The sequence below is a fragment of the Mirounga angustirostris genome, unplaced genomic scaffold (assembly GCF_029215605.1).
Source record: "Mirounga angustirostris isolate CCGP_5_RB_7025 unplaced genomic scaffold, mMirAng1.0.hap1 SCAF_4, whole genome shotgun sequence".
Taxonomy (NCBI): Eukaryota; Metazoa; Chordata; class Mammalia; order Carnivora; family Phocidae; genus Mirounga; species Mirounga angustirostris.
In genome coordinates this window covers 13,497,951-13,507,085 of record NW_026991712.1, presented here as the reverse complement: position 1 = coordinate 13,507,085, position 9,135 = coordinate 13,497,951, and the positions used below count along the sequence as shown (strand labels likewise).

Sequence of the window (9,135 nt, the reverse complement as noted above, 5' to 3'; positions counted from 1 at the left end):
AGCATCTGGCTATTGTTCACCAGCCCTGTTTGGGGGGGGGGGATTTTTTTTAAATAATAACAAAACACAAATACCGCTCCCCTTCCTGCGCCTAGCCTTCCCCAATGAATCCAAGATCTTGCTTTGAAACTCGATGGTTAGGAGACGATGGCTTTCTAAGACATGCGGGCTAAAGCTTGTTTTGCTGCTTCGGAGTTTCGTTGGACCTTTTTTTAGTGTCTGTACTTGTTAATTATTCCGTGTTTTCCATAAATAGCATCAGTTCTCCATCGGGTGATAATTCATTGTCGATAAGTAGTGATGGATTTATTTTCACCACTGCTTTTGAGGTCGAATAGCCGCCTCCGAGCCACTTTTCCTTCCAGTAATTCCTCTTCCTTCCTTTCCTTTGCAGCGGGCCTGAAGGAGTCGGTAAGGCGGGAGCTGGAAACTGGTTTTAAGGAGCCACCACATCCTTCGCCCCGCAGGAAACCCCCGCGCGCCGGACGCCCCTGCCCCCACCAACCTCCCTCCCTCAGTTGGCATCCGGACGCGGTGATCTCGGCTGCCAGTAGAGGGCACACTTACTTTACTTTCGCAAACCCCAGGGCGGGTGCAGCCCCGGGAGGGGGCGGAGGAAAGACGCTTTGCAGCAAAACCTTGACTCGCGATTGGTCGCTTCCTAGCGTTTGCGGCAAAGGCCCAGAGGCTGGAGTAATTTGCAACCCTTAAAGCCGAATTGCGCTGTGCGCTTGATTTGGAGGAAGTTGCTACTCATTTAAGAATTGAACGCTGAGCGGCAAACTCAACGGGTAATAATTTATCTCAAACATGCTCTGCAAGATCTTCTCCTCCCCCCCACCCCGGATTTTCTTCTGTTTGGAATGGGGAGGGGGGGTAAGGAAAAGTTTACTTAAAATGCTTTTGGGTGAAGGACCACGGTGGGGAGATTGCCTTTGTTTTTAATGCCCCAGTGTAATGCAAAATAGCAAATCCCGAGGGAATATGCATTATATCTTAAATATAGATTTACTTAGGGAGCGAATAAATCATGTGTCGTGTTGGGCAACATTCTGGGTTGAATGTGTACAAGAAATGTATATAGATGTACGCGGATTATACCTAAGTACTTCACTGAACACTGTGGTGTTCAGAAAAAAAATTAGAGTCAGTGAACAAGGAAATTAATGCTTGAAATTTGGCCAATGTTTAATTGGCCCAAGACCCACCAAAAAGGCACGGAAGTAATATTTGACTCCTCTACTTTGATAAGAATCGATGCATTTTTTATACTTTTATTTTATTTTATTTTATTTTGTGCATAATCTCGATTCCAATAATAAAGTGGAAAGAAGACCCAGAAAGGAAGTAAATGTCCGGTTTGCCCGAAGAGGAAAGAGTTAACGGTCTTCTTCACCAGGGTCTCTGCAAACTCCCGAAGCAGGGTCCTCCAGCTCGCCTCCTGAGGCCCGGCCTTCTGGGAACGTGGGTCCCGAGGCTCCCCCCGACCCCCCCCCCCGGCAAAAAAAAAAAAAATTCTCGCGTCTAGCGCCTTTGATTTCCCCCAAACCTGGGAACCCCAGGCTGGTGCAAACCGGCGCCACGGGGCGCAAAGAGGATTTGTCTCTTTTCTGAAACCTGGCTGCGGAATTGGGAACTCCGAGCGAGAGGCGTGGGGGTGGGATGCGGGTGCAGACTGGGGGAAAGCGGGCGGGGGAGGGTCCCCCGCCGCGCGCACCCGCAACCGCGCTCCTCCCTAACTCCAGTTCGGGAGCACGCAGGAAAGATCTCAAGGATTAGCGCGTCCTGCGGGGAAGAGCGGGCTCCCGCCGAACCCCCTGGAGGCCTGCGTAGGAGGGGCGGGGGCGTGGGTGTCTGCTGCCTAGGCAGCAAATTGAGGGATTCATTCGGGGTGGAAGGTACCCATCGCGATAGGTAGCCGTAGGCATATAAGGCATAACACCGCCGACAAATGCAGTGGGTGTTTATTCATAACGCGCTCTCCAAGTATACGTGGCAGTGGGTTGCTGAGTTATTTTAATATTCCAGGCATCATCGTCCTCCTTGTATCTCTTACCACTTATCCCCATCGACACTAACACCCCACACACTCCGAGCGCGCGCCCATAAATACCCCTGCTTCCCTCCCGTTCTCCGTAGGACTGATTTTCCAAACGCTGCCCTGTCCCCAGCCTTCGGGAGGCGCCCGTCCGCCCGGGACGTGCCTGGCGGGGCGGTGGGTACACGGTGTATTCTGTGTGGAAGGCTCAGCTGTTCCGCCTGCGATGATTTAAGCGCGCAGGACAAGTATGCGGTTTGTCAAACCGAGCGCTGCGCCAGAGGAGCAACGGAGAAAGGGAGAGGGTTTGAGCGGGAGCGAAAGAAAATGGTAGGCGCGCGCAGTTAATTCAAGCTGTGCTCTGACTGTTTACATCCGAGAGCTCGGCGCACTGGAGTGCCAGGCCGAAAGGGCTGAGTCTCCTCCCCGCTCCCCCACCCCCGTCCCTCCCTCCACAGTATCGCCCCTCCTTGGTTCCCAAAGCGCAGGGCGGGGGGAGAGAGAAAAAAGATCCTCTCTCGCGAATCCCCGCCCACCCGCCCTTTATATGCGAGGGTCTGCGCGGCCGAGGACCCCCCGAGCTGCGCTTCTCCCCGCTGCCGCCGCCACCGCCGCCGTCGCTGCGCCCCGGCCGCCGCCTGGCTCCCCGCCGGCCTCGGGAAGGGCAGGGCTATTCAGAGCTTGGCGGGAAAAAGAGAACAGAGGGGGGCGGGATCGTGCCTAGCAATATAAAACCCGGTTTTTCGGGCTTTATCCGACTCGCTGTAGTAATCCCAGCGAGAGACAGAGGGAGTGAGCGGGCGCGCCCGCTAGGGTGGAAGAGCAGAGCGAGCCGAGCGAGCCGAGTGAGCCGAGTGGCGCTCCGGGCGCCCGGGGAAGGGAGATCCGGAGCGAAAGGGGGCTTCGCCTCCGGCCCAGCCGCCCCCACCCCACCCGGCCCGTCCACCCGTGCCTGCGGGGCGCAACCCCCAGCGCCCCCACGAAACTTTGCCCGTTGCCGCGGGCGGACACTTGCCCCTGGAACTTACAAGACCCGAGCGAGAGCGCGACTCTCCGGACGCGGAGAGGCTATTCTGCCTATTTGGGGAGACACTTCTCCCCGCCGCTGCCCGCGACCGGCTCCTCCGAAAGGCGCTCCTCGCCGCTTTTTGGACGCTGGATTTCCTTCGCGTAGTGGAAAACCCGGTAAGCACCCGGATCTATTTGTGTTCTCATTTATTTTCCCTACCGCCTTAATGCAAAGCCGCGACGAGTCGGAGTCGAATGCCCGAATTGGGGTGTCGTCTCAGCCATTCCTGCGCTATTGACACTTTTCTCAGTAGTTGTGGTAGCTCGGGGTGGGGTGAGGACGAACCAGAACTGGATGGGGGAGAGCGGCTTGTCAAGATGGGAGGGGAGAAGGCAGAGGGACGACGGGTGCGTTTCTAAAACTCGTCTTTAGAGATTTTTGCTTATGTATACTGACGCTGCCCCCGACCAGCTGGACATTCCTGCTTTATTGCACTAATTGCTTTTGCTTTTTTGGAGGGAGCGGGGGGTGCTGTGCTTCGCGGTGGGCAGAGAGCCCTGTGCATCCTGAGCTCCTGGGAGTAAGGATTACAAATTGCGTGTGGGAGCCAGAGAGCTCCGCAGCCGCTGACTTTTCCGCGTCTCGGAAAGGGCATTTAAATTCCGTCTTACCGCATTTCTGACAGCCGGAGACAGACACTGCGGCGCGTCCCGCCCGCCGATCCCCGCGGCGTTTCCCATTCACCCCCTGCTCCTTTTAAGAAGTTGGCTTTTGGCTTTTTAAAAGATTAATAAAATTAGGGATCTTGGGCTTCCGAGGGACTGGTTGGGGGCCGGGTGTTGGGGAGGCGCAGGGACCAGGGAAAGGGAGGCTGGGCAGGGATGTGTCCGATTCTCCTGGAATCATGGACTTGGGGGAAACGAGGGCGAATCTCCGCACCCATCCTTGGCTCCCCCGCCGCGGCCCCTGGTGTCCCCGCGCCCCTGAGGTGCGGAGGGACGGCAAGGAGCTGGGCTCGGGGCTTTTCCAGAACAGCTGCTACCCTCGGCGGGTGAGGGAAAAACGCCCGGCTCCGGGCGCGGGATCGCAGCAGGGGCTCTGGCGCAGTTGCGTCGCCGTATTGGGTGTTGCAGGGAGGTGCCCCTGTTATTATCTAACACCCCCCTTTTATTTATGGGGGGAAGTGTTACGGCCAGCGGCTAGGCTCGCCCCACCAGCCGGCGAGAGACACCGAGAAAAGCCGGCGGAGGAAGGAAGGGGGGCGCGCTGGGGGTGGGGATGGAAGGGCGGCGGGGGGGGGGGGTTGGGAGGGGCGGCGGCGCCCGCGGGGGAAGGAGCGCGGCGAGGGCGCGAGTGGGAACGGGCGCGGCGCGGAGGGGCCCGGCGCGGGAGGGGGCCGCGCGCCGCCGCTCCTCCGCGGCGCCTCTTGCCTTCTCCTTCAGGTGGCGCAAAACTTTTGCGCCTTCGGGTTTGGCGGATGGTGTTCCCCGCTGCCGCCTCCCCCGGCCACTTAAGGAGGCCCAAACCAATTTCGGTTGCTCGGCGGCGGCGGGGCGGACTCCCGGGCTTCGCGCTCCGGGCACCCGTTCCGAGGTGGGGGTGCGGGGGGGAACGCAAGCTCCGCGGGCGCTCCGCAGCTGGTTCACCACGTGTGTGTCCCAGCTCGCAGGGGGCCACCTGGAGGGGATGAGAGGGTGCCCTTCCCCGCCGCCGGCCCCTTCTGGGGCTAGCGCTCCAAGGGGAGCGCGCGCGGTTCGGCGTCGGGGCGCGCGCTGCGCGGGCTGCGGCACCCACCCAGACCCTCTTAACTCACGACCGCCCCCCCTTTGTGTGCCCCCCTCAGCAGGCTGCCGCGATGCCCCTCAACGTCAGCTTCGCCAACAGGAACTATGACCTCGACTACGACTCGGTACAGCCTTATTTCTATTGCGACGAGGAGGAGAACTTCTACCAGCAGCAGCAGCAGAGCGAGCTGCAACCACCGGCGCCCAGCGAGGATATCTGGAAGAAATTCGAGCTGCTGCCCACCCCGCCGCTGTCCCCGAGCCGCCGCTCGGGGCTCTGCTCGCCCTCCTACGTTGCAGTCGCGTCCTTCTCCCCCAGGGGGGACGACGACGGCGGCGGCGGCAGCTTTTCCACGGCCGACCAGTTGGAGATGGTGACCGAGCTGCTGGGAGGGGACATGGTGAACCAGAGCTTCATCTGCGACCCGGACGACGAGACCTTCATCAAAAACATCATCATCCAGGACTGCATGTGGAGCGGCTTCTCGGCCGCCGCCAAGCTGGTCTCCGAGAAGCTGGCCTCCTACCAGGCTGCGCGCAAAGACAGCGGCGGCCCGAGCCCCGCCCGCGGGCCTGGCGGCTGCTCCACCTCCAGCCTGTACCTGCAGGACCTGAGCGCCGCCGCCTCCGAGTGCATCGACCCCTCCGTGGTCTTTCCCTACCCGCTCAACGACAGCAGCTCGCCCAAGCCCTGCGCCTCCCCGGACTCCACCGCCTTCTCCCCGTCCTCGGACTCTCTGCTCTCGTCGGCAGAGTCCTCCCCGCGGGCCAGTCCCGAGCCCCTGGCGCTTCACGAGGAGACACCGCCCACCACCAGCAGCGACTCGGGTAAGCTGAGCCCCTCCCGGCCTGTCACAGGGGGCAACTGGGTCTCCTAATGATTTTCCCGGGGCGGCTCATTCAGCTGGCCACTTCCGTTGACCCAGCCTTTTTCTTTTCTTTTCTTTTCTTTTCTTTGCTCACATTTGGAAAGGGAAATGTTAGATCTGGGAGCATCTGGGAGCTCATCATCCCGGAAAACAGGGCTTTAGGGTTCCCTCCTATCCCTTCTAAGACTGCCCCCCGTGGCCAGCCCCCTCCTCTCTCTCTCCCTCCCCTTAGGAATTTCATTTGGGTTTTTAAATCTTCTGGCTTATCTTGCAACTCCATCCACTCCCTCTTACTTTTCTTAAGCATTTTAATTGCCCCAGGGTGGGCGGTGAGGGTGTGTGTGAAGGGGGATAAGAGAGGATTGATCTCTGTGAGAGTGAATGAATTGCCTCGCGAGAAGCTGGTGGGATTTCGTGGACTACAGATCCACGGAAAAATGAACTCGGGCAGCGGACAGAGGCAGGGCAGCCTCCCCACGGGGTGCTGGGAACTAGTGAAAGTGCCCTAAGGGCCTTCGGGCTGAGGAGCTGGGATCCGTTCAGCCTGTTCTGAACACTTAAAAGCAAACCCTTGCCAAAATTGGACTTTTTTTTTTCTCCTTCCCCCACCCCTAGAACTTTTGGCAAAGCCGCGGGAATTTTTTTTTTTTTCTTTTTGCACTTCCAGTAAAATAGGGAGTTGCTAAAGTCCTACCAACAGATTTGAAGCTATCATTTGCAACACCTGAAGTGTTCTTGGTAAAATCCCTTAAAAATCTTAAAAAAAAAAAAAATAGGAGGTGCTTGGGAATGTGCTTTGCTTTGGGTGTGTCCAAAGCCTCATTAAGTCTTAGGTAAGAATTGGCATCAATGTGTTATCCTGGTAAATTGTAATTTTCTTGTCTGTGCCGTAAAGCTAGCTGTCATTCTCCCTTTCTGACTCGGGCCTTCGTGGCAAGAAGAGCAGGGTCGGTTGGCTAGTTTGTTCTCTGCTAGTTTGTTCTCTGCGGATAACTGGGTGCCAGGGCTCTTTCTCGCATAATGCCTTATATTTACACAGCATTCATTTAATCTGGTCATTGGTTGCTTTAAGGAAACGTGGCTAACCGGGTGGTTTCTATTTCCTTTCTTAAAGAGGAAGAACAAGAGGATGAAGAAGAAATTGATGTTGTTTCTGTGGAAAAAAGGCAGCCCCCTGCCAAAAGGTCAGAATCGGGGTCACCCTCGGCGGGAAGCCACAGCAAACCTCCTCACAGCCCGCTGGTCCTTAAGAGATGCCATGTGTCCACCCATCAGCACAATTACGCAGCGCCCCCCTCCACCAGGAAGGACTATCCGGCCGCCAAGAGGGCTAAGTTGGACAGTGGCAGAGTCCTGAAACAGATCAACAACCGCAAATGTGTCAGCCCCAGGTCTTCGGACACAGAGGAGAATGACAAGAGGCGGACACACAACGTCTTGGAACGCCAGAGGAGAAACGAGCTGAAACGGAGCTTTTTTGCCCTGCGTGACCAGATCCCGGAGTTGGAAAACAATGAAAAGGCCCCCAAGGTAGTCATCCTTAAAAAAGCCACCGCGTACATCCTGTCGGTCCAAACAGAGGAGCAGAAGCTCATTTCAGAAAAGGACTTGTTGCGGAAGCGGCGAGAACAGTTGAAACATAAACTGGAACAGCTAAGGAACTCTGGTGCCTAAGTCCACCTATTGGAGGGCGGAACTGGAATTGGTCATGAATTCTCATTTGTTACTAAGAGAAAGTAAGGGAACGGGTTCCTTCTGACAGAACTGTAGCAGCTTCTCATATCTGAACTTTTTTCAAATGCATGTTCAAGTGCAACCTCACAACCTTGGCTAAGCCTTAGGATTGAAAGGTTTAGCCATAATGTAAACTGCCTCAAATGGAACTTTGGGCATAAAAGAACTTTTTTTTATGCTTGCCATCTTTTTTTTTTCCTTTAACAGATTTGTATTTAAGAATTGTTTTTAAAAAATCGTAAAGTTTACCCCACTTCCCCATGTAAATATGGCCATTAAATGTAAATAACTTTAATAAAACGTTTATAGCAGTTAAACAAGAATTCAAACCATGTATTATAAACCATAATTTTTTTTATTTAAGTACATTTTCCTTTTTAAAGTTGATTTTTTCTATTGTTTTTAGAAAAAATAAAATACCTGGCAAATATATAATTGAGCCAAATCTTAAGTTGTGAGTGTTTTGTTTCTTTTCTTGCCTTTTTTTTTTTTCTTTCCATTCTCTTTTCATCAATTCCAATTCACAGAATTTGGCCCTCAAGGGAATGAGTTTACAAAGATGGGAAAAGAAGTTATTTAAGAAAGGGCAAGGGCTTTTCTTTGTTAAAATGGGTCTGGGGCCTTAAGGGCTTTATTTTCTCAGGGTTATAAGATGCTTCCTGGAGATTTGTGATAGGGCCAGAGTTGCTACATGAAAGAATGAACAGGCAGTAGGCTGGTGAGAAGGCAAAGGGGTGCCAGAGGTTAAAGATAAGTTAAGTACACAAAGGAGGTAAGGGCTGGGGGTGGGAGGAAGATGAAGAAGAAACTCCAGTTGGGTTAACCCATGCTACTCCCTTGCTGCTTAACTACTATTAACCAGGTACTAGGCCCTTTACATGGGTTATCTCCGAAATCTGGTGCTCTGGGAGGCAAGTTACTAACCCTTGTTTTACAAACAATGAAATAATAGAGGCTCAGAGGGCTTTTGTCACTTCTCTGAGGCCACACAGTAAAAGGCTGAATCCAAGGTCCCTGTTCCATTGAAAAATACTTAACACTTGACTCTCATGCCTTCGTTCATCCTGGGGCTAAACTGCTGAGGTCAGGAATGCTTTTGGTTTGTGGGTCTGATAGACCGACTCAAGTAATAACCATACTAACCTATTTATGTGTCAGGCATTCTTAGAAGCATTTTCCTTGTAATAATTCCACAGCAACCCTATGAAGGACATCAGCCCAATGTTGATTTCCCTATAATAAAAGGGGAAACTGAGGCACAGAAAGATTCAGCCAGGTGCCCAAAGCCCACTGATAATGAACGGTAGAGCCAGGATTCAAACCCAGGCAGCCCACTGATATCCTGTGTTAGAACAACACCCCGCCAACAAGCCAGTGGGAATAAACTGGCTGCTCACAAGAACAGGGGTTACCAATCTAGCGGGTTACATGCCATAAATCTCAACGTTGAGGCCCTGTAGGACCTCAGTTCCCCTTTTGTTTGTTTTGTTTCATTTTGTTATTTTGTTGGTTCATTGTCTCGTGTTTTCTTTCTCTGAGAAACCCACAAGTCATTCACTCCTATCTTAGCCACTTGTTAAATACGATTCACCCCGTTGCTCCTGGGAAGCAGCCAGTTTGGAATGCTACTGCTCAGATCATAAAATAAAACATACTCTGTCACATGAGTCATTATTTTGGAAACTGCAAACTCCCCTTCCT

At 54.0% G+C, this 9,135-nt stretch overlaps 1 protein-coding gene across 5 annotated transcripts; it reads left to right on the top strand.

The window, feature by feature from the left end:
- The first annotated feature begins 2,610 nt into the window (after nt 1-2,610).
- Nucleotides 2,611-7,873, top strand: MYC (MYC proto-oncogene, bHLH transcription factor). Of its 5 annotated transcripts, none has more exons than XM_045895885.3 (3): nt 2,611-3,223; nt 4,891-5,659; nt 6,815-7,873. In XM_045895885.3, the coding sequence occupies exons 2-3, from the start codon at nt 4,903-4,905 to the stop codon at nt 7,372-7,374; spliced, it is 1,317 nt and encodes a 438-aa protein (XP_045751841.1). In that variant the 5' UTR covers nt 2,611-3,223; nt 4,891-4,902; the 3' UTR covers nt 7,375-7,873. The 5 variants fall into 5 exon arrangements, with proteins under 5 accessions (XP_045751841.1, XP_045751842.1, XP_064443955.1 ...); XM_045895886.3 differs by having other exon boundaries at nt 2,892-3,223; nt 4,894-5,659; XM_064587885.1 differs by lacking the exon at nt 2,611-3,223 and adding an exon at nt 3,410-3,454 and having other exon boundaries at nt 4,894-5,659.
- The last annotated feature ends 1,262 nt before the right edge of the window (nt 7,874-9,135 follow it).

Coding starts and splice junctions, on each gene's coding strand:
- MYC (XM_045895887.3), top strand. CDS start 4,326: ATGGAAGGGCGGCGGGGGGGGGGGGTTGGGAGGGGCGGCGGCGCCCGC. Junction 4,641..4,890: donor CTCCGGGCACCCGTTCCGAG/GTGGGGGTGCGG, acceptor TGCCCCCCTCAG/CAGGCTGCCGCGATGCCCCT. Junction 5,660..6,814: donor CACCACCAGCAGCGACTCGG/GTAAGCTGAGCC, acceptor CCTTTCTTAAAG/AGGAAGAACAAGAGGATGAA.